Below are 25,621 nucleotides of genomic sequence, written 5' to 3' on the forward strand. Positions count from 1 at the left end.
GTGGTCATCTTCAGACCATTGAGTAGGAACCTCTTTGTTGGAGAATCACTAGTAGTGATTCTCCATTGTTGTACAAGCACACACAGTAGTGGTCGAAACCGGTCACCTTATTAAATCAACTGTGGTCAAGACTGTTTTTAATAGTAATTATATATAACAGCAGACGCAGCTCAGTTAACAGCTGAAGTACCTACAAGTAGTTTACAGCTAACAGCTTAAGCCTGACTCATACTATGCAGTTTCAAACTAGCAACTATGACCTACTAGTACCAACAGTAGACACTGTCATACACTGAATGAAGCACTATGTATAAATTTCTTTGTTGTCCAGCTGGATAACAAGTTGGAACGGGATCACACGCAGAGCGACTATCCGAGAAGCTCAGTTCAGTCTGTTATGCCCTCACAAATATCTCTCATGCTGATCTAGAGACACAAGTCTTGGCTTGCCACACATTTTTGTTTATTTCCCTATTCTGTTATAGAATTTTCTGGAGCAGTGCATCCAAACTTAAGGGAGTTTGTTCCGTATATGCACATAATAAGAATATTGCGTAAAGTATGTAAATGTACAACTTCTAGAAGCTTTTTTGAGAATCTTCTCAATAAAGCAAGAAAGTTAGAATCCCTACGGCTTTAATTTTATTTTAAAGACATACCCCATTAGTCAGACTTTCTAGAAATTATGTCAATATCTAGAGTCAGGGATTCAAAGTTCTGTTAGCTACACTGCAAGTATCAGTGTTTACTATAAAGCTGCGTCACAAATAATAATGTAGCACCAACAGGATTCAGTATTTGCTGAGGCATGTGCATATTTTCTTTGAAAAATAAAAAACATAATCACGCAAATATTATAATATTGACAGACGATGGACCATTACTTGTTAGAGCTTTTAGAAATGCTACAAGGGAGAAAAATTAGCAGTTGTGATATTCACCTGGCACAGTGGGTTCTGTGAGGTAGATCAGATCAGGTGGGAGTACCTCTGGTATTCCTCCCACTCTGGTGCTGACAACCAGCAACCTGAAAAAAATAAGGCCAAAAGCTTATAAATTAAATGTTACACGTCTTCTCAAACTGGAGTAAGAACAGTAGTTTTTGCAGAACAGAGAGAGAGACAAAATAATTATGGAAGTGTTGCACCACTGAGTTAGTATTTTAGCTTCAATTCTAATTATTTTCAAATGAAGACCACATGACCATCTGGGTTTTGCTGTCCGTAATACACACATCAAAAAAAGTTTTCCATCACCCCGGTTCCCAGAACTCGGGAAGATAGACGTCGACTGTGGATATTTTATCACAGAGACAGTCGCTTTGACTGATCAGAGATGTCACTAAACCCACCCAAAGATGTAAACAACTGTGCACGAGAAGTGCCTAGTAGACAGAGGGCATCAACAGCCGATCAGTTCCAGTCATTCCACCAACAAGGACGTACACAGCTCGTGTTGTCTGTAGTTCAACCGTACCTAGACGGTCAATACCGCGGTTAGATCGCATCTGCATTGTTACTTTGTGCCAGGAAGGGCTCAACAAGGGAAGTGCCCAGTCTCTGAGTAAACCAAAGCAATGTTGTTCGGACACGGACGAGATACAGACAGACGGGAGCTGTCGATGACATGCCTCACTCAGGCCACCCAGTGAATGACTGCTATTTACGGTTTATGTCTCAGAGAAACCCTGACAGCAACAACACCAAGTTGAATAATGCTTTTCGTGCAGCCACAGGACGTCGTCTTGCAACTCAAACTGTGCACAATAGGCTGCACGATGCGCAACTTCACTCCCGACGTCTATGTCGAGGTTCATCTTTGCAACCACGACACCATGCAGCGCGGTACAGATGGGCCCAACAACGTGCTGAATGGACCACTCAGGATTGGCATCACGTTCTCTTCAGCAATGAGTGTTGCATATGCCTTAAACCAGACAATCGTCGGAGACTGAGGCCTGGTCAGGTTGAGCACCTTAGACACACTGTCCAGCGAGTTCAGCAAGGTGGAGGTTCCCTGCTGTTTTGGGGTGGCATTACGCGGGGCCGACGTACACCGCTGGTGGTTATGGAAGGCACCGTGCCGGCCGTACGATACGTGAATGCCATCCTCCGACTGATAGTGCAACCATATCGGCACGGAATTCGTCTTCTCAGACAACAATTCGCGACCCCATCATGCACGTCTTGTGAATGACTTCCTTCAGGATAATGACATCGCTCGACTAGAGTGGCCAGCATGTTCTCCAGACATGAACCCTATTGACTGCAGAATGTCAAGGCAACAACCTCCGACAGAAATAGGAGCTGCAAAGTCAACTGTGGAGAAAGTAATTAAGTATACAAACAAAGCCCAACAATGGGAGAAAAATCAATCAGTGGGAGAAATCCCCTTTCCTGTCTGATCTCCAACCCTTTGGCCCGTTTCCACTGTCATCCGAACTCTTAGTTACACTTTTGACTCAGTTCGTCACTTCCCTTCCTCTTACTCCCACCTTTCACTTTTGAGACCGGCACAGCCACTTACCCGCAGGCGGCAGCCTCCACGATGGCCATGCAGTAGGCCTCGGTGAGGCTCGTGTTTAGGAAGAGCTGGCCCTCCACCAGCGCGTCGCGCACGCGGTCGTGGGGCAGGCTGCCCACCAGCGTCACACGCTCCTGCAGCGAGTGCCGCTCCCGCGTCTCCTCCACCAGCCACCGCTTCGGCCCGTCGCCTACCACCAGGAAGTCTACCTGTCGACCGGAAGAGAAATTGCCGCCGTTACCGTACGGGTACCATTACTGCCGTCGACCTCGGACGACGCAATCGGTTTTACCTCTACGTGTGACGGTGACTGAAAGTAGTGGTGGAAATGAGCAGAAAAGAAATAGAGCGATTAGGTCTGTAATGTGCGTTACACGGCAAAATGTGAGAACAGATCCGATACCGAACTGCACTGTAACAGTGAGCTGACGCTACCTTTTTATACAACTACACGACTACTCCACAGATCACACTTGAAGTGTTTGGGGTTTACAGAAGCACTTTCAGAATATGTTCCATCCACACCACTCTCAAAAATGGCAACAATGAACACCTAAATCTGATTTTTCTTATTAGGTTGGTGCATAAGTTTGTAGCATTCTTATTTTCCAAGTTGATATTCCAGTTGTTGTGGGTTTATTTACCAATCCTCATGGCAAAAATGGTTCTCTCATTTAGGAGGAAGATCGTTTTGACATTATGACTCTTCAAGTTCTGAAAGACCTTACGGATTTCATGAAGACTATTTAAATATATTAATTTACAATGATCCACGTCACTGTACTCGAGAACTGGCAATTTTTGGTCAACTGCAATCATTTGACCATCGTGCAACATTTGCGTGCGATGGGAAAGGTGAAAAAAATTGGGTGAACGGGTAGTGCACGCTCTAATCCAAAATCATAAAAATTGGCACATGGCCCTATGTTCGTTTCAGCTTACTTGACATCAATTGGCTCCTGAACAACACTGATCGATCCTATCCTGTACCGTTACTGGTGAAGAGAAATGGTCTATCAGGTTACCCTCCATTCAGAGGCTGTTGCACGCAGCGACCGTTATTTTGATTTGTAAATAATAGATTTCAGCTAGAAACTAACCATTCTCAAAGCACTATCCTTTTTAGGTCAATGCATGTCACACCTGTTGGTCTGGCTTTGTACACAGTTTATTGAATGTTGTCGACAAAAGTGTTTTTGATTTTTAACAAATGTGTGATCTCCTGCATCGGCAAAAACAAAGCGAGACCTTCGAAGACTTAAGTGGGAAATTTTTGGACATCCTCATTACACTAAGTGATTTTCACTTATTCCTGAAAACAAAGGCTTTTTGGGTGGAAAACTGTTTGCAAATAATGATACCCCCAACAGGTAGTGACATCCGGGCTCAAATCTTTGCAAGTAGAGGAATACAACATGGGAATAGAAAAATTGGTTCCACATTACAGTAAGTGCCTCGGCAGCTAAGGTGATAGCATTGAAAAATAGAGTAGGTACTGTAACTTTGTAAATGAAGTTTTGCATTGATCTCATTTTTATTTAGTTATGTTAAAGTGTGCTTTACTTTCTGGACAATCCATGTACTAAAATCTGCTACACAAGTGATTTGAAGCAGTCGCCTTTGCAGACTAGCTGCATTTTCTCAGTAACCACAAATGAACTGGGGCCTGCCCCAGCTTTATCTACGACTGAGCATAGTTATTATCCCCATTTCAAATCCCTACAAATTGTTACATGTAACAACACTTTAAATAAATAAAATGAGGGTGGATAGGGAGAATTAATGTAGGACCAAATAAATATATCATGTTGTTGTGCTCTCCAGTTAGAAGACTAATTTGATGTAGCTCTCCATGCTAGTCTATTCTGTCCTGGCCATTTCCATATCAATTCTTATCCCCCCCCCCCCCCCCACTTTCTTTCTTATTCAAACTGACAATTCCTTGATGCCTCAAGACGTCTCCTATCAACCTTTTAATTAAGTTGTGCCACAAAGTTCTTTTTGCCCCAATTAGATACAGCAGGGATTCACAGCCCCCTTATTCAGTGGCAACCCATGCTTAGCTCACCGAGGTTGTGGGTAGGTAAAGAATGAACCGTCAAGTGCCAAGTGAGCAAGTGATATCATTGGCAGTAGGTAGCTGGTAGTGTTAAGGCATAGAAAAAAGCGATGTACAGGAAATTATCAGCCGAGCGTGTCCCCATCACCACGGGTTGACCCTCAGTAAACATAAGAATGCGGACAAGGTGTTTTTACCAAAACTTGATAACAACAAGTGTGCCAATAGATGCATTCACATCTATTGTGCCAGCCAATAGACTACAGTGCGGATCACACATGCACATTATTGTAATAGCATGTGGCACTGTCTCAATCTACTGGACCTACTTTGAGATTAGACACGAATAGGTGGGCGTGACAAAGGTTGCAACTGCCTCCTATTATGTTTGCTGATAATATATTACCTTACTTAGTGTAAACGAACACTGTCTTGATTACTGAAAAACCTGTACTGTGTAGTATCACTGAGCAGCCAAAATCCAACTGAAACAATACTGCAGCAGTTAAAAAGGATCGACTGTTCTCCATTAGGTGACAGTTATTAAAATAAGAGGTTAGGCTGCTGGACTACCCGATTTCCAACAAAAGAAAATTTAATTGAGAATTTTCCAAGCACCTCCATCTATAAAGCTATGAACCTACAGAAGGAATGTCATAAGCCAAAAGTTAAAAGGGTTCTCAATTTGAAATTAAACAGAATGCTGGAATAATTGTTGGTTCTGCAGAAACACACCATAAATGATAATACTGGGATAGCCTACATGGAGATTAACATTATTATTGCAGTGTGATGGAGTAAACAGAAACAGCATGACTCAAACAAAATAAGTACTAATTAAAGCAGAGTATAATGAAGGCATCATAGCAATAGCACTTACATCAGAGTGCCTGGAACAGATTTCTGGGACGATCTGCGCCATGAGGTCCACTCCTTTTCGGTACACCAGTCGGCTCACAATGACAATTGTTACTGTAAAAAAAAAAGTTAATGTCAGCAAACAATATTTACATCACCTTGTTTGTGTGAATTTAACACTTACTGTTCCTGCACAACTAATTTAAAACCAAATTTAAGAAAAAATTTGATCATAGAAAAACAGGGGAAAGAAATTCATGTTAAAACTAAGTGTCGCATAAAACTTAATGACTGAAGACTTTTCTAGAACCACAGGATATTCGGGAAGCATTAACATTTATTACCCAAGCACAGGACTCCAGTAAGCTTGTCTTTAACAATAAACTGGCATACCAGAACCTTGACACAGGATGTCCGACTGTGAGCACCTCTATGGATGCTGTAGCATATCAGTGAGCACTAGTGCTTTTGCTTGAAATGTGTCCTTTAAATTCAAAAATAGTCTCGTACTCAAAAGAAATGAGCAAAGAGCAACAGATTCGAGAAACATGCACTGCCACTTACGGCGAGGTCTTAGTTGAGATTGCATGCCACTGCCTGTCCTCTGACACGTTACGAAGTATCGAGTACGTACTGTGTCATCTGAATGATTGACGAGTGCCTGTGCAGCGTAGTGTTGACATTTTTAAGGATGAAGTAAAGGGAGAGGGTGAAACTCAATGCTGGCACACAGCACATTCCTCTGTAATTGCACCGAGGGCGCTGTCGAGCTTAACGTCCCCGCCCGTAAAACGGATTGTCGTCAACAGTGTCACGTGGATGAGACACTGCAGAGAAATATTTGAAATTTAACACAGAACTACTGGTGTAGAGACTGCTGATCAGGAACTTTACACGAGCACTTCTCCTCCCCTTGATGGCAAAATACTGGTAGTGAAAATCTTTCGCCACCAAGACTATCTGGCATACCTCCGAGTCTAGTGCCATCTCACAAGTTTATATCAGCGACCTAGCTTTTTAGTCTATATCTGTACCTGCAACAGACACCAGACACCAACCACATCACACAGGTGCAGTGAGACGGCAGACTGTGTATACACCTGATTTGGAGGACAGGATTCTACAGGATATTGAAACAAACCCTACTGCAAGCTTCGAGCAAATACCCTGCCAACACGGTGTAAGCCAAAGTACAATTGTGTGTATCCTACTCGACAACCGCTACTAGCTGTATCACCCGCAATGAGTGCATGGATTATTCAGCAGCAGATTTTTCTCTGTGAAAAGCATTTTGTCACTGTTTTTACACCACACTATCGAAATTATAGGATTTCTGTCATCAGACCGCTTTACCAATGAAGCAACCTTTACCAGTACTGGTATCATCAAACCGTCTAATCAACCACGGGCTACAGACAATCTTCTGAGAATGGTCGACGCATCTCATCAGCATCGGTTACGCATCAATGTGTGGGCAGAGGTTCCTGAAGCAATAAAGAGCATAACTATCTGATGCCAACTGCGTGGAAAATAAAGAACACAGTACAATAGGGATCAACCATATGAGGCCTTGCAGCCATTAAGAGAATGACTATTTTCAGGTGGATGGAGTTTGCTCTGTCGAGTCATCCCGATTTCAGGCAAACGCTATAATGGTTCCTTCATCAATACCACAGCTGACCACTTATTCCAATTTCTTAAAAGTTTATTTATTCTGTGTGTTAAGTATTTTTCAATTGTATTACAATGCAACTTGTTTATCACTGTAAGATAATCCCTGGATAAAAAAATAAATCTTCCTCCTGCAGGGCTGAAGGCCCGAAGAGCGAAGTGCATATAAACTAGCTACTTTAGTATCGATCAAAAGTACAACATTCTATATTCGTGTAGCATGAGCACAACCTTATTAGTGGCCCTGTGACGAGTACATTGATATGCTCAGGCAATATGAGTACAGCACCTACAACACAATGAATGTTTTAATAAGTTATAACTCACTTCTATCTGCACTGTTGTTCTCCGACTTTGGCTTTGGCACAAAAACTGTCATGTCGACAGCATTGGGGATCACCGAAACACGGTTGTGTTGCACCTTGGCTCGGAGAACGGTGTTCTCCTTCCTAGAAAAGGAAAGGGATTTCAGACAGAGGTCAATCAGCTACACACAGTACAAAACAGATCAAATATTCACCACACTTGTCACCAGCTGTGGGGAAGCAAGTATGGTCATCTGACATAACTCACTAATATAGTAGAAAGCTCTGTAATCAGTCTGTGCTGCCAAAAGCTTCTGATTGTGAGAACAAACCGCCTCTTAATGCTGTGCGCGCCCTGCAGTTCCGCATGATGTCACTTTTACTGTGTAATCATTGTAAAGTAATAACTGTTCATCAAATAACATTTTCATCACTATGCAGTATATGAAAACTAACATCTGGCAAATTTTCAATAATGTAATGTTAATATTTCTGCAGTTACAGCACACACATTTTGCAATGTATTTTTATGAGCAACGGGAAAGGAAAGTTAGAAATTTTCAGAGATCAAATGTAATTTTACAGAGAATTTGGGTTAGCCACCTCTTGATTTTGACTTACAATAACGAAATTCTAATTCTGGTATGTATTTGATGCAGCTTTCTACATTAAATCTACATCCACACTGCCACTCTGCAATTCACACTTAAGTGACTGGTGGAGGGTTCATCAAACCCACCTTCAAGCTACGAGGGTAATCCCAAAGGTAAGGTCTCATATTTTTTTTTATAAGTACATAGACCTGTTTATTTTTACAATGTTTTACATCAGTTTACAGCTTGAACATTTAGCTATTTTTTGACATAATCACCATTTCTGTCGATGCATTTTTGTAGACACTGTGGCAGTTTTTGTATGCCCAAGTCATACCAGCTTGCCGCCATGCTACTCAGAAAGTTATGAAGCTTTTCTTTTACCTTGTTGTCGGAGCAGAACCGCTGGGAACAATTAAAGTGAGACTGCGAAAAATCTCAAACGGGCAATTCAGAACCGGAGAAGAGGAATGTTGAGCAAGGTCGTGCACATTCTCCATGACAATGCTTGTCCAAACATCGCATGGCAAATTGTTACTCTCCTGCAACAGTTTCAGTGGAACATAATCACCCACCCACCCTATAGTCCTGACCGAGCGAGGTGGTGCAGTGGTTAGACACTGGACTCGCATTCGGGACGGCGACGGTTCAATCCCGCGTCCAGCCATCCTGATTTAGGTTTTCCGTGATTTCCCTAAATCGCTCCAGGCAAATGCCGGGATGGTTCCTATCAAAGGGCACGGCCGACTTCCTTCCCTGTCCTTCCCTAATCCGATGAGACCGATGACCTCGCTGTCTGGTCTCCTTCCCCAAAAACAACAACCACCCAATAGTCCTGACTTGCCACCCAGTGACTATGGAGTGTTCCCTAAGTTACAAGAACATTTTGACCGGAAAGTGATTCAGCTCTGACGGCGAGGTGAAAGAAGAGGTTCGTAACTTTCTGAACAGCATGGCGGCGAGTTGGTATGGCATGGGCATACAAAAACTGCCACAGCGTCTACAAAAATGCATCGACAGAAATGGTGATTATGTGGAAAAATAGCTAAATGTTCACGCTGTAAACTGATGTAAACCATTGTAGAAATAAACAGGTCTATGTACTTTATATATATATATATAAAAAAAAAAAGGGAGACCTTACTTTTGGGATTACCCTCAAACAGTGTGTGGGAAAATTGAACACTTACATCTTCCTGTGTGAGCTCTGATTTCACGTATTTTATTATAATGATTATTTTTTCCTTATGTAGATGGTGCCAAAAAACTATTTCTGCATTTAGAGGAGAAAGTTCATTTAAATTTCATGGAAAGACCTTGCTGAAATGAAAAATGGCCTGGTTATAGTGATTGCCACCCCCCCCCCCCACATTGCATATAATATCCATGATATTCTCTCTTTATCTCATAAGAATATGAAATGAGCTGCCCTTCCCTGAACTTTTTCTAGGTCTCTACTCAATTGTATCTGATAAAAATTCCACAGTGTGCAGTAATACTCCAGAAGAGAACAGGCAAGCGTACTGTAGATGTCTCTTTAGTAGACTAGTTCATCACCTACGTTTTCTGCCAATGAAATTCAGTCTTCAGTTCGCTTCTCCCGCTACACTGTCTACATGTCAGCACTGAAAATATTATGCACCGATTTTCACCCACGCGATATATTAACCACAGCACGTTTCGAAAGTGCGTTATCGCACTATAGAGTGCTATAAAACAAGGAAATGAATCAATACATCAAAATACTACGGATATGACAACTACGTACATATTGTCCTGTAGTATAACATACCTTAAAGCTTCTATGCCATTAGGAACTATCAAAAGTAAATCATCAATACTGAGGATAACCAGCTCAAGGTTTCCCATGTTTGCAGAATTTAGCAATAAATATCCTGGTCATTGCTCTGGCACATTTTTTAATGCCAGCTATAAAGCTCCCATTACACATCTCTGTCTTTTCTTATTACACAGAGTCTCTTCAAACAACTTCCTTATTATGTGTAGCATACATTCCTGGAGATGTATGTGCCATGCACCTCAACTGCATTTTCATTATGTAACACAGATTTTCTCCACATTTGTCACATACTGGGATACTTACATGTGCACCCATATAAGGCTTCTAACAGAAACACTACATCTAATTACAGATTCCAGAACCTTTCTTAATGACCAATCCACAAGTGAAATAATTTCAGAGTAATTGTTAATTTTATTTTGAGTTTCCTTAAATTTCTGATGGCAACTAACTCCTTTATTAAAATTTCAAGAGAAAGAATACTGTTATAAACATTCCCATCCCCAAAAAATACTGAGGAACTAAAATCAATCAGATTTTGGTTGTTGCCATATAGAGAAAAGCTGATAACTTGTTCGAAATGATGGCCATTATCAAAAGATGAATGTTTGAAATTTCTTCTTCTTACTACTACTACTATTACTACTACTACTAACAGTAATGACCTTTCTTGATGCATGGATGTAAAACCTCTGTCAGTAAAAGATGTGGCAATTTCCCTAGGCCACAGCAAGTACTTTCCAGCCTCTGCAGCTCCTCTTGGTGGGCAATGATGCTATTTTTCAGGTCAGAAACTCATTGAGGTGGAATGACACTAAAATATAAAAACTCCGAACTCAGATACCCACACCCCTTACAATTTGCTCGAATCCTAACCAAAAGCCTCCACGAGACAACACTAACATGACCGCACTTTGCTGTCGGCACGAACCGCATCACAGCTTCTCACATTTTGCCTGCCAATTACTTTAAGCATGGTGTAGAGATGTCACCATTTTTATTTGGTGCGCACTACTGCACCACACTTCGGTTGAACACCGTCAGCTCTGACAGCGTGGTAAGAAATCACTATGACCATGTGCCTTGTCATCTGTGATTTCAAAGGCTCCACACACTTACCACTAACACGACAGAATGAATTCGCGCACTCTCTCCCGAGCACAGTACTACCGTTGATCCAGTTTACACAACTTCGTATTTTTTGTGCAGATACTATTAGCCTCGCGTTAAGGGCTGTCAACAAACAGTTTATTTCTCTATATTGCTAAACTGTAGATGCTCTCAGCTCATGGATGTGACTATTATCAAAAGATATCTAACTGTTAATCATTTATCTGTTTTTAAATTTGAGTTTTAACTCCCCTCCACCTCCCTCCGACTCTTAATTGATCAAGGACCCAGAGCAAGCAGATATAAACTGTCCACAATCAAGAACAAGGGGAAGTTAAGTTAAGTTAAATCACAGCAGCATGTTAATTTTGACACCCCCTCTCCTCCTCAAATCCTGTAGACCATGTCTATAAAAACTACCAATTGGAGATGGTCATTAATTATGGGACGGTTATAAAATTTCAGTCATAATTACGAGGGCAGTTCAGAAAGTAACTATCATGCTAGTATTTGTACACGGAGTGCTGCCGTTGTCCCACCATTTACTTTTTATAACCTCAAAACACAAATGCTGCAGTAAAAAATCCCACAAAATGCGTAGTGTGATAAGATTTCTTTCAGTGCAAAACATTTCAGCAGCAGATATTCACCATCAATTGTGTACTGTACACAGTCCAAATGTTACGAGTGAAAGTGTTGTGCGGCAATGGATCCAAGTTTTTCAAAAAGTGGTACAACAAATATCCTTGTTGAAAAGAGCAGTGCCCCGTAATGATTACTACTAGATTTCAGAACTTATAGCACAATAGCAAATTTTATTCAGAACAAAAAATGCAATTATGACCCAATATTTTGAATGTAATATGTTTTCCGTAAATATAAAAACATACTTGCAGATATTTGAAGGCTTTTTAAAAACAATATTATGGAAAGAACAGTCGCTAGTCACCATATAGCGGAGATGTTAAGTCGCAGATAGGCACAATGAGAAGAATGTCTCACAATAAGCTTTCGGCCAACAAGGCCTTTGTGAAAAATTGCGCACCCACACACTCTGGCAGCTAAAGCCAAACTAGCCTACGAACAGCAGAGCACGATGGGAGAGGCAACCGGGTGGGGGTAAGGAAGAGGCTGGGGTGAGCAGAGTGAGTAAGGGTGGGGAACAACATACCTCCTCCCACCAGTGGCTATTCCAGTCTGGTCACAAACATCACCTATCCCATCAAAGGCAGGGTACCTGTGAAACCAGTCATACGATCTACAAGCTAAGCTGCAACCACTGTGCTGCATTCTACATTGGCGCGACAAGCTGTCTGTCCGCATGACTGACCACCGACAAACTGTGGCAAGAAACAATTGGACCATCCTGTTGCTGAACACCCTGCCCAACACAACATTCTTTATTTCAATGACTGCTTTACAGCCAGTGCCATGTGGATACTTCCCCCCCAACACCAGCTTTTCTGAACATTGCAGGTGGGAACACTACTTGTAATATATCCTATGTCCCCATAACCCTCCTGGCCTCAACCTTTCTTAGCCATTGTCCTTAGCCCATCCAAACCCTTTCCTGTTTCCATTCCAGGACTACACAGCCCTCTAGTCCTCGAACGCACGCACTCTTTTTACTTCTCTCGTCTTCTGCTACCCCCCCCTCTCCCCCCCCCCCCTAGACTCTCCTGCCCTACCTCGTCTTCTCACCTCATCCCTGCACATGCACTGCAGTCTGGATTCAGTTGCCAGACACTGTGGTCGTGTGTGTGTGTGTGTGTGTGTGTGTGTGTGTGTGTGTGTGTGTGTGTGTGTGTGTGTGTTTTGAGAGAGAGAGAGAGAGAGAGAGAGAGAGAGAGAGAGAGAGAGAGAGTTGCATTTGCGTGCGCACGCGTGTTGTTGATCTTTGACAAACGCCTCGTTAGTCGAAAGCTTACTGTGTAACAGTCATCTTGCTGTGCCTATCTGCGATTCAGCATCTCCACTATACGGTGAGTAGCAACTATCCTTTTCGCAATATTGTTACATTCCATCCTGCATTTTCCAAAGCATTTAGAAAATCAGATTTCAACACTGTATTACGGGTAAGGGTTTTGTGTTATTTTTTTTCTCCTGTCATTCACTTTAACAACAAGAAACGATGATGAACTCTGACAAGACAAGTCACATATGAATGTGTGAGATGCTTATATAGTGTGTGTAAAAATATTTAACGTATGGGGGGAAAGGAAAAAAATTACTCTGGCCTAACTACACTAAACTTTGAGCACCTGTTGCCTTCGGAACATCTAACTATTAAACATGCAGCAGTCAAGGCTTACCCAGTGTGGGAGACACATATGCAGTGATCACAGGCTGCCAACGACAACTCCAGGAACTTGTTGGTGATAACGGCAGACGTATCGGCAAAGCCAAACAGTGAGTGGTCTGTGAACACCGACTGCAAACAATGAAAATGTCACATTCACCAGGATGTAGGATTTTGAGTGCATATTTAGCTGTAAAAAATATTTAACACACTTATTAGGCAATGAATTGGAAAAACAATTTTTTTTACATTGCTGCAAAATAACTATTACACTCGCGGCTGTTCATTAACTGAGCTTGCAGTGAAAAAGGAATAAAAATCAGAGAAATTTATGACAAAGTAAGCATACGAATAATACACTCTCAAGATATTTATCGTAGGTAATGCGGTGCAAATGTTACGGAATGACAGAAAATGCGAGACGATAATACCTTTTAAATGGTTGTACGAAGTGCACATACCAAGAGCTGACTAGGTAATGTAGCCTTATACTGACACTACAGCTCAAATAAAATACCTCTGTGACTGATGGACTGCAGTAGCAACATAGTGGTATGCAGAGTGAACATATGGCACTCTAAAAATGAAGACTTGGTGGCCTTTTATAACTCTTCTAATCGATAATGTAGATATTTTAATGGATGGGTAATGCATATTAAAAGAGTATACCTGTCTCTGTGAACGAAAATTTCACGTCAAATTGTCTCGACTAGTTTTGAAACCACAAAATCGTCATAAGAAAATTTTAGGAATGAGAAAATATTAAGATTTTGTCATGACTAAGGCTTTCGCTGGTGGTCTTGTTGAGATTCTGATGCCAGCAGCATTATTTAGCTGGAGGGACAACCACAAAAAGAAAAAAAAGCACTTCATCTTTAGCAAGCAGCAGCAGCCCGAAGGTGGCTGCCTCCTCTACTCAGAGCTCACATGTCGGGCTGCTACGCAGAGGACCCAGTTCGATTCCCAGTGCTGCCGGGGATTTTTCCTCAGTGGGAAGTCAAGAATGGGGTGCACTTGGACTTGTGAGGCCAACTGAGGAGCTACTCGACTGAGCAGTAGCTGCTAAGAGGTCAGGAAAGCTGACAGCAGCTGGGAGAGGTGTGCTTATCCCGCGTCCCTCCGAACTGTATCCAAATGACACCATCAGCAGCTGATGATGTGGCATTTGATTGGTTCCAATTGGCCCAGTACACAGAGCTTTGCTTTATAAACCTCCCACCCCCCACCTCAAAGATGGTGTAGACTGTTTATCACTTGTATTCCTGCTGCTTTATCTTTTGCAAGTCTCACTAAACTCACACAAAGAATGTAATTTGCTACAATTTTCCAACCAAAGATGATGATTATGAAATACCCAGCGAAGTGACAAATATGGAAAACTCTGACACTGAAAACTATCTGTTAAGATGCCTTGTGTTAGCCCTATGGTAGAGTGAGTGAGCAACAACAGAAAAATATAGGTTTTCAGGTTTTATGATAATTCTCTCAGGCTGCTTGGTAATGCTGAAAGTGGTGAAACACTGTCTGCTAGTTATATAAGCTAACAGCACTATGCCGTATCAGTCTAAAAGTGCCACGAAAGCAAGTGTGAGTATGAACAGAAAATACCCGACAAATAAGTCGTGCGCGTGCGCACCCCCCCCCGCCCCCCCCCTGCACCTTACCTAACACTATACTTTCCTACTTCCAAATACTATGTTAATAACAGATGTGTGTGGAAGAACTAGACTGAAAGGGCCGGAACTAGTTAGCCCTACAGTCTGATCACTGTGTGTTGGTTACTGAAAGGATAGACCACATTCACTCTTGAGTGACAACAACAAAACCCCTCTTACTTAAAATACTAGAGCACCATTGGTACACATTACTCAAACTGCACTCCTTAATCTACAATGTCATAGACAGTGCAGTAACAACTGGTAACAATTTTCTCCAATGAATCTCTCTCCAATTTGGAACCCAAGACTTTTCAAATACATGTGAGAGACTACAGAAGTAAGTCCACACTACATTAATGCCTAAAATACATATGTGCAGAACAAATGACTAGCACAGGCAATCACAGTTGCTCCAAATCACAAATCGTGTTACCAGAATTTCCTGCCGAGGAAAAGAGTATTAAGTCAGATGAACAGCAATTTCAGAACTTGTGTAAATCGACATACTGGCCAGAGGAAAAGAATGACTAGCACTCCTATAGCCCACATTAAATGTGTGTGTGTGCGCGCATTAGCAAACGAGCAAAGGTGCATTTACATTGTACCTGTCTCTTGCATTGTGTGCTGTAGTTGATAACTGCGCAACAAATGATGCGAGGTGAACATGATGAATTGAAAGTGGAATTGTCAGTTCGAACCCAACCTCGGCCTCTGGATTTGTTATAGGTAACTTACCACAATTGAAATTATCTTCAAAACACTGCAGTGCACATTTAGAAAATCAGGATTACATGTAGACCACTATTACTACAGGCCTATGTCCTGCAGTCTGTCATTCGCCATGTGTTGCCTTACGGTGTGCATCTCTATGCAGATGTGAAGGAAAAAAAAAAAAAAAAAAAAAAAAAAAAGCAATGGAACACTTAATATTTGAGATAGCTAATAACACTATCCGGACCTATCTACAGCACACTGTATAACAGAGTCAGAGAAAACACCATGTACTACAATTTAGCAGGAACATTATACTGAATGCACGTCTGTTGTTCAGTCTTATGATCACAGAGTGTCACACCAAGAAAAAGATAAAATGATTCGAAAATTACCAGTATTCGTTTATTGCTTAAGAAGTGCTCAAAGTCGCTCGCATGATGATTTTTATACAACTGAGATGATCTTATAGTTTATCAAACCATTTTTAAACAAATGCAGCGAACTTCTCACGCGTTGACTATTATACTGACTGATAAAATGCAATTCAGAGAGTGCTTTTGTTCAGGATGAAACTTCTTTAGTGAAGAATTAGGATACGAAAGTCTGCCGACATCGTATATGCACTTTAGTCCTACCACACTGGTGCACGAATAATATGAAGGCATGCTTATCAACTACATCTTTTTCCTGCAGCGGGCATGGTATTATGTTGCCGCTAAATGAAATTGTAAATCCCAAAATACATTTCCAAACAAAAAACGTTACACAGAGATTTTGAAAAATATTAAAAAAAATCCGTTTCACAATTTTCCTACTTGGCTTGAAGAGCAGCACATATGAACATCACAGCAAACGTCTAAAAGACATTAGTTTAAATACCCTCACAGTAACAGTAATGTTTTACCTTTTCAAGACGAGCTATAATGAGTCCACTGCTCTACTGCCATCTGAAATTACTTTTAACTTTTTAAAAATAAAACATTTGATTTAGTATAAGTCTCCAATTCGCAATGGCATGAAAACGCATATTTTCAGTGCACGCAAGCGTAAGGACGAAAAACGTATGATACTTCACATATGTTAAAATCCAATATGGCTACGCTAGCTTCATGTGTGCGCTTGATATCCCACAACAACCAATCACAGCCGAGTACATGACGTCATCACGGAAGGTTAAAAGGATTTTAATGAAGGCGGCTACCAATGGCCCGCCTTCGCCAACGAGGGAGGTGATTTTAAAGCTATTAACAATAATAAAAAAACTTCACAACGATCCCATTCCAGCCGTAATGAGATTTCACAAACCACCACGAAAAGCATGAGAATGGGATATGGCAGCACCCAAGGTTATCCTAGCCCTGCTCGTCCATCGCGTTGTGTGTCGTTACTGTCGTACTGTAAAACTTTTAACAGTACAACTGAAGTTCCGCTCCACACTTATTCTAATACTCTGTCAAAAGAGCAATAACATTTAAAATCATATATACAGCTCAATGTGTGCATGTATTTTAAATGCACACAAACGTTTTCTTCAATGAATTTCCTCTCTTTTCCTTGGGTTACCGTATAGACGGAACTGGAAGAGAATGCAATCCGTTCGGTAGCAAGCATTTCATATCTAAACAATACCACGCAGCTATCAGAAACGACTTTTTCCAAATCTAGGATAGATACTACCACTATACAGGGGAATTATACCGTCCACGAAACATGGAAAAAAAAACAACCGGCTGCGAGTAGGACTTGCGCACTGCGAGTTCCGTCCAAACCTAATTACGCATAGGGACAGTCCGTCCATGCCGGCAATCGATAATCTCGACGATTTTTGCCTGTTACCGACATTGATACCGGTAAAATACAGGTCCCAGGGATTCCAAGACATCGAGGTTTTAATTTCGAGTTTGTAGTCGCATAACAAATGACGAAAGAATTTTTTTTCATTTCAAATTTTCATTTTTTTCTTTTACCTGTACTCTGAAACCTTGTTTCTTGCCCAATCTCATGATTCTACCTCAACAGAGGTATCCTGTATGTTTTAATGAGTGAGTTTACGAGTATCAAAATACGTGACAAAAGAGTTTTGAAAAGCCAGAAAGATAAACGGACGGACAACAAATTGATCTTTAAAGGTTCAGTTTGTACCGATTGGGGTACAGAACCCTAAATACGGTCTAGGTAAACGGCTAAACATAGCGCAACAAATTATATAGTAGGCCCTAAACGAAAGAAATGATTTTTATGTGCCACTGAAAAAAAACTCTTTTCTTTCGGCAAAGATCAGACGACAATATGGCCGGTATTACACTATCAAATTTCTTTGTCAAAGATTTGATCAAATATTCGTCAAATATATTTCAGAGAGATCTTTGACGTGGCGCTAAAAAGGAGTATATGCTGTCATCATATTTTTCGTCAAAGTTAGAGATTGCTGACCAGTTGCATGTACTACTATTGCGCTGTGTGCACATGCGGAAGAGAAGCGTGGGGATAAAAACGAAATGTACCTGGGTGAAGCCGTAGACGACACGATAAAAGCATTCAACAGAACTTATTACGTGAGCTTATAGTGGAGGACGTCTAGTCGTACATCAGTTACTTAAGAATGTATGAGCATACATTTCAGTATGTGCTAAGTGAAGTGTGTCCTCTTGTCACAAAGTACAGTAATCACTTAAGAACTGTTGTATCTGCAGAAGACATGCTCACTGTAACACTCCGATTCCTTGCTACAGGAGAGAGTTAGGTTATGTTAGGTCAGGTCTCCAATCTTCTTAATCTATTTTTGTATTCAGGGTGCCTCACATTTAAAGTGCCTCATCAGCTTGATACATCGCTATCAATTTTGTAGTTTTCGGAACACACAATGTTTATAAAAACACTACAGATGACAGAACGCTGCAGCGACACTACCGCTCCACGTGGTAATGGGTCACATTGCAGTGAACAGAAGACAAGCTACTTCTTTGATCAAATCTACAGCGAGGCCCTAGATTTGGCCAAATTTATTTGACGACAGACGAGATTTGACAAAGTTGCCTATTACACCATCAAATTTCTTTGACAACGATATTTGATAGTGTAATGCCTACCAGCTTAAAGCATATGGGGGGACGAGACTCCGCATGCAACAGTGGAACACATTTGAAATTCCACGGCAGTTAACGTGTTTCATCTAACAAGACAGTTAACTGCTCCTTTCCTGGCATGGGACGTAGATATAAATTACTTTCCTGAGATGGTATGTAGATGAGATCACCTACCTCGACATGCTGCAATGTGGCTCATGCCGCAACTTGAAAAGGATGGCAGGGAGTTAATCTTTTAACAAAATGGCGCCCCTCCACATCTTGAAATTATGTAAGAGATTACCTGAAAGAAGCGTTGCCACTTCGCTGGATACGCCTTGTTGCAGCTGCTGACATGGCGCAAAGTAGCCAATAGAATGCTGCAAGCTGCATCGCTATAGATCGAGCGGTGACGAACCGCCAGCTGCACGGGGCGGGGGGCATCCGCTAGCCTACGTACTCGACTGCATGTCTGTTGTCTGGACTCCAGTTATGCAAATAAAAAGATACCACGACCGGTATCCGCTGACTCTTCACCAAATCCATCTCTGCCTCCCCTCTTCTCTATCACTGTTCCTTTCTTTCTTTGTAACACAAAGTGTCTCGTTGCCATGAACACTTACATCACAGTCACTTCATACACTATTTGGAGAATAATTTCACATTTCAATACCATAACAGAAAAAATATACGATCTGAATGAAATTTTCACTATGACGCGGGGTGTATGCTGATACAAAACTTTCTGCCAGATTAAAACTGTGTGTCGGATAGAGACTCGAAATCAAAACCTCTGCTTTCCGCGGGCAACTCGCGACTGAGACCTGTCTTCCAGCATATACGGCAGGCTACGGTGAACGATGCGCAGTGACCACATTTTCGTCCGATGCGCAAGACGAGTTCATTTGCACATTCGCAAGGGGAGGCCAACACTGTCCTGTCCTCCACCTTTCGGCCGGTCGGCGATGACAGAAACGAGGCACAAGCCCTGTGGTCTTTCTCAAACGATTTTACAAAGAACTATGCGATAGAAAAAGTTCATTTTTGCTTCACTTGTAGCTTTATGTGTCAGGTTAATTATGATGCGCTCATCATTTCGTTAATGGTCATACTTATTGATATATTTATGAGGAAATGGCAACTTCCTCTTAATGTTCAGAAATGTAAAATTGTACACTACACGAAAAAAAAAAACCTAGTATCCTATGACTATAATATCAGTGAGTCACTGTTGGGGTCGGCTAACTCATACAAGTGAAATGGAATGATCACAAAGGTTTAACCATGTGTAAAACAGGTTCAGTTTATTGGTAGAATACTGGGGAAGTGCAATTAGCCTACAAAAGAGATTTCTTTCAAATCGTTCGTGCAACCTGTTCTAGAATATTGCTCAAGTGTGTGCGACCCGTACCAGATAGGATAACAGGGAAGGGCAGCACGAATGGCCACAGGTTTGTTTAAACCGTAGGAGAGAGTCACAGAGACACTGAAGGAAATGAACTGGCACACTCTCCAAGACAGATGTGAACTATTCCGAGAGTCTGTTAAAGGTTTCAACAACCAGCTTTATATGATCCATCTAGGGATATACTACAATCCCCTATATGTCGCTCACATAGAGATTATGAGAATAAGATTCGAATAATTACTGCATGCACAGAGGCATTCAAACAACCATTCTTCACGAGATACATTCGTGAATGGAACGGGAAGAAACCCCAATAACTGGTAGAGTGGGACATACCCTCTGCCATGCCGAGTATAGATGTAGATAGTATAAGAATTGGTACAGCATACACAATAATGTACTTCTTAGCGATGTTGTGTGGCCTATTGGATGGTATGTGTAACAACTGTACATGCAATGAGCAACACGTAGAAGTACGCTACGGCGCGAGATTCGAAAAGTTTGCAATGAAAAATAAGGATAGCTTTTTTTTTGCATTTGGTGCATATTACATAATATGTTGCTACATATCAAATTTAGCTAACATATTGAATTTTTCTTTAGACCTCAGTGGAGTTCTATCTGTCAGCAACAGACGGCAACACTTATGTCTAAGCTTTTACAGTTGAGGGTTAGCCCGTTTTTCCGCGCACATCTTCAACTCGCATTGCTCAACGCATTCTGAACGTGGCACTTGACACAGTCTGATCTGTTGTGGAACATGCTACTTTTCGATTTTTACTTGTGGCAGAAACGGTGGACAGTATATTAAATAAGTTTTGCGCCAGTCTCACGACAATTAGAGATCGACGTCATTTTGTTTTTTATGCAGTCTTTGGACCCAGGACAATTAAGAACCGATGTCATTTTTTTATGCTGTTTTTAGCCGCAGGAAACTGAAAACATTTTTACCGTCCAATATGGTAAACCTTGCCGTGGTGAATGTGGTGACCTAACAGTGCCACAACTGTTGACTGCCAAACTTGCGCAATCGCGATGTATTGATTTCTTTTTTTCTTTCTTCCATGAAGTTTCCCCCTGCGTCAAGAATATGCTGCTCAGGTTTGACGTTATTCTAAGCAGTGGTTCTCTTTCTACAGCGTTTTCAAGCCGGAACTTTGATTATGGACACCCTATATTTACTTCCGTCATTTTAAGGTCCGGGAAATCAGATGTAAATAAAACATTCACAAGACACCGATCTGTCTTTATGCAATGTGCCGTAGCGTCAAATAATTCACCTAATTTGACAAGCAGTCCACATATTAACAGTGGCAACATACACTTTAGTAATAACTTCTGTAATATTATCCTTTTAAACAGCATCAGCCTATTTTTTCGCTCGTCTACTTATAGCAGAAGGATGTGACAATACATCTGAAATAACTTCTCCGTAATTAACTCTTGACAGTTCTTTCAAACCCTTACCAGAAATAGCATTGAAAGGTCTCATAGCTTTAACATACATTGCAACACATTTTGCTGTTGTATTATTTTTTACACACATCAAAAGTTTTGCATCACCCCGGTTCCCAGAACTCCTGAAGATAGACGATGACTGTGGATATTGTATCACAGACGCAGTCCCTTTGACTGTTCAAGAGATGTCACTAAACCCGCCCACAGATATAACCAAACATGCATGAGCAAGATCTATTAGACGGAAAGGGTCCGACAACCGATCAGTTCCAGTCATTACAGCAGGAAGAAGGTACATAGCTTGTTTTGTCTCTAGTTAAACCATGCCTAGACGGTCAATACCACGGTTCGATCACGTCCGCATCGTTACTTTGTACCAGGAAGGGCTCTCAACAAGGAAGTGTCCAGGCGTCTCTGAGTGAAGCAATGTTGTTCGGACATCGAGGAGGTGGTAACTGTTGATGGCATGTCTCGCTCACGCTGCCCAAGGGCTCCTACTGCAGCGGATGACCGCTACCTACGGATTATAGCTCGGAGGAATCCTGATAGCAACGCCACCGTGTTTAATAACTCTTTTTGTGGAGCCAGAGGACGTTGTGTTACGACTCAAACTGTGTGCATTAGGCTGCATGATGCGCAACTTCACTCCCGACGTCCGTGGCGAGGTCTATCTTTGCAACAACGATACCATGCAGCGCAGTACAGATGGGCCCAACATGTTGAATGGACCGCTCAGGACTGGCATCACGCTCTCTTCACCGATGAGAGTCGCATACGCCTTCAACCAGACAACCGTGTTTGGAGGCAACCTCGTCAGGCTGAACGCCTTAGACACATCGTTCATCGATTGCAGCAAGGTGGAGGTTCCCTGCTGTTTTGGGATGGCATTATGTGGGGCTGACGTACGCCTCTGGTGGTCATGGAAGGCGCCGTAACGGCTGTACGATACGTCAATGCCATCCTCCGACCGATAGTGCAACCATATCGGCAGCATATTGGCGAGGCATTCGTCTTCATGGACAATTTGCGACCCCCCCCCCCCCTCCCCCGTGCACATCTTGTGAATGGCTTGCTTCAGGATAACGACATCGCTCGACTAGAGTGGCCAGCATGTTCTCCAGACATAAACCCTATCGAACATGTCTGGTATAGATTGAAAAGGGCTGTTTATGGACAACGTGACCAACTAACCACTCTGAGGCATATGGACCAACAGTGCCTTGATGAACTTGTGGATAGTATGCCACGACAAATACAGGCATGCATCAATGCAAGAGGACATGCAATTGGGCATTAGATGTACCGGTGTGTACAGCAATCAGGACCATCACCTCTGAAGGTCTCGCTGTGTGGTTTTCATGGGCCACAGAAAGGGCAGAAACTATGTTTATGTTAATCTCTACGCCAATTTTCTGCACAGGTTCCGGAATACTTGGAACCGGGGGGATGCAAAACGTTTTTTGATGTGTGTCGTACCGCCGCTATCCCTGCAGTAGCCGCATCAGTGTGGGGTGTGTGCTGCTAATGTATACAACCAACAGAAATTTATCAAAACTTGTCTGTATTTAGATCTTCGCATTTCACTGGCTTACTGCAGTGTCCTCCTCATGCTGTATGATTAGAGACCTGTCCCCATGTAGGATCAGTGGCCTCTACGGCCACCGGACTTGACGCCTTGCTATTTCTACATGTGAGGTTACATGAAGCATAGCGCTAAGTTACACTTCTGCTACAGAACCTCTAAGACTTGCAATATCGCACCGCAGAATTTTCTTATCGCCACTCCTGATATACTGAGCCGGATATGGGCAGAATTGGTCTACCGGTAAGATGTGTGCTGTATGGCGAAGGGTGGACACAGAGAATATTATTTTATAATCACTGTAAAATGACAGACTTACACATACTACATGTTGTATATCTGCACCGATTTTTCAATGTTTCACAGGCTTTACAATTACCTACATAAATTGAAGAAGGAGAAAATTTTACCGCCTCAAAATGTTAAGTTTCGGACCTGAGAATAAACATAGGTTTCAACTCGTGTAATCATGAATGTTTCGTCATTTGTTAGTGGGAAACTTGTCAGTACGGAAAAAAGTATGATTATATTGCAATATTCCACACGTACCTTGCCCGATGTGTGTATGAAATTCACACAGGGATACATAATCTTCGATAGAAAACTACACGTATTTACTCGGTAGCGATATAACTCCTAAATTAGACAGGTTGTCGCTTAACGTCCCTTGGCACAATACTGCAATTTTAAACCAACCTCGCGTGTGGAATGAAATGGTACTTTTACACGAGTGCGCGAAAATAACCTGTTGAATGAAAGACACTACAGTAAATAAAAATTTACGTTCACTCCACAAGCCGTGTGCAATTAGTATCGTCCATCAGCCAACGGACGTGTTGGCTTCTGCAAGGCCGTACCACTGTCTAACTTAGTCGCACCCTAATATTGGCCGCATAAAGCTGCCGCAGAAAAAAAGTAATTTTGTAACACGTATTCGAATTTTGTCGCGCCAATCAGTTCGAATTTTGTCGCGCCAATCAGTCGCACTTATCACATAAATATCAGAATGAATGAACAATCTGTAATAGACGCAGACTTGCAGAAAGTTTACGTAGAGCCATTTGTCGTGAAACATCAAAATTGATTATATTCTAGTAGATAGGATATGGGGAGAGAGAGTAACAAATATGAAGTTAATTACAACTGTGAATGCAGATGGAGACCATAGATTACTGATGGGACAATGGAAAATGAATCAGAGTGTGAAATAGAAAACAGAAGAAAGTGGTGAGGATGCAGGATTGGAAACTGAAGGAGAGTGAAAATGCTGATAAGTATAGAGAATTAATCACACAAAAATTCCCAGAAGAGGTTTTCTGCAATGTAGAAAAGGAATGGAGTTTATTCCAAGATACTTTAGTCGAAGCAGGCCAAAAAGTATGAGGCAGAACACCTGGAAAGAAACAACTAAGACAAGTTGGTGGGATGATACAATCGAAGCAGTTAGAAGAAAAAAAATAGAGCATGGAGAAAGCGGTGGCAAACTAAAAATGATGAGGACCATAAAATATATAGATGAAAAGAATAAGTGCAAAGAAATAGTGGAAACAAAGAAAAAGGCATGGGCAAGAGTTTACAAAAAAAAACTTGAAGATGGGGAGAGCAATAAGAAAATGTTCTATAAAATGATGAAAAATAAAAGGAAGGCTTCTTAAGTACCAGTAAAGATGGAAACAGAGGATGGCACTGTGACTGAAGATCCAGGGAATATAAAAGATCTCTGGATAGAACATTTTAAGAAACTCTTAAACACTGAGGAGCAGGTGCACAAGGGAACAACAAGTAATGGAGAAATTGAGAAGTTGGGAAGCAGGATTAGGACAAATTACACAGGAAGAAATGGAAATACCTGTGAAGAAGATGAATGGGGGGAAAGCCCCAGGACCTGATGAAGTATCAGTGGACATGATACGAGCAGCAGGTCCAGTGGGAATGCAGTGGCTGCATAGAGTAGTATCAAGTGTGTGGAGAAACAGTACAATACATGACGACCGGAGAAGACTTTGTAAAAACTACAGAGATGAGTCATATAGCCAAGATTTTTGAAAGTATTTTACTAAATCGAATAAGTGAAAAGATAGAACAGGAGCTGAGTGAAGAACAGCATGCGTTTAGGAAAGGAAGAAGCACGATCGAACTGATATTTTCTGACCGGATAGGAATAGAAGATGGCTACATTAATGCAATAAAGAATGTACGGAGAACACAATTGTAGAATTAGAACACCATATTGGAACTCTGAATACTTCGAAATAAGACAAGGACTTAAGCAAGGAAGTATTCTATCTTCTGTACTTCTTAATTTTGTGATGGAGGGAATGAATAGAGTGATTAAAGATATAGAAGAAAAAGGCAAGAAGCTGATTTTTGACAGTAATATGGTAATGTGGGGCAATAAAGAGGTAGATGTACAGTTACAACTTGATGTGTGAAAGGAAATAATGAAGAGGTATGGATTAAAAATAAAGATAAGAGTGAAGTAATGGTATATGGAAGAGACAACGGGATCAACAGGAA

At 41.5% G+C, this 25,621-nt stretch overlaps 1 protein-coding gene across 1 annotated transcript in view; it reads right to left on the reverse strand.

Moving 5' to 3' along the window:
* LOC124720061 (phosphatidylinositol N-acetylglucosaminyltransferase subunit A) overlaps window positions 1-25,621 on the reverse strand; it is a 142,957-nt gene that overhangs the window by 18,929 nt on the left and 98,407 nt on the right. The window contains exons 4-8 of the mRNA XM_047245328.1: window positions 13,233-13,351; window positions 7,439-7,560; window positions 5,463-5,554; window positions 2,527-2,732; window positions 942-1,027 (exon numbers count right to left, since the gene is read on the reverse strand). Coding sequence (XP_047101284.1) covers window positions 942-1,027; window positions 2,527-2,732; window positions 5,463-5,554; window positions 7,439-7,560; window positions 13,233-13,351 — 625 coding nt within the window. The remainder of the gene's footprint in view (window positions 1-941; window positions 1,028-2,526; window positions 2,733-5,462; window positions 5,555-7,438; window positions 7,561-13,232; window positions 13,352-25,621) is intronic.

Source organism: Schistocerca piceifrons, chromosome 11, assembly GCF_021461385.2.
Source record: "Schistocerca piceifrons isolate TAMUIC-IGC-003096 chromosome 11, iqSchPice1.1, whole genome shotgun sequence".
In the NCBI taxonomy this organism is placed as follows: Eukaryota; Metazoa; Arthropoda; class Insecta; order Orthoptera; family Acrididae; genus Schistocerca; species Schistocerca piceifrons.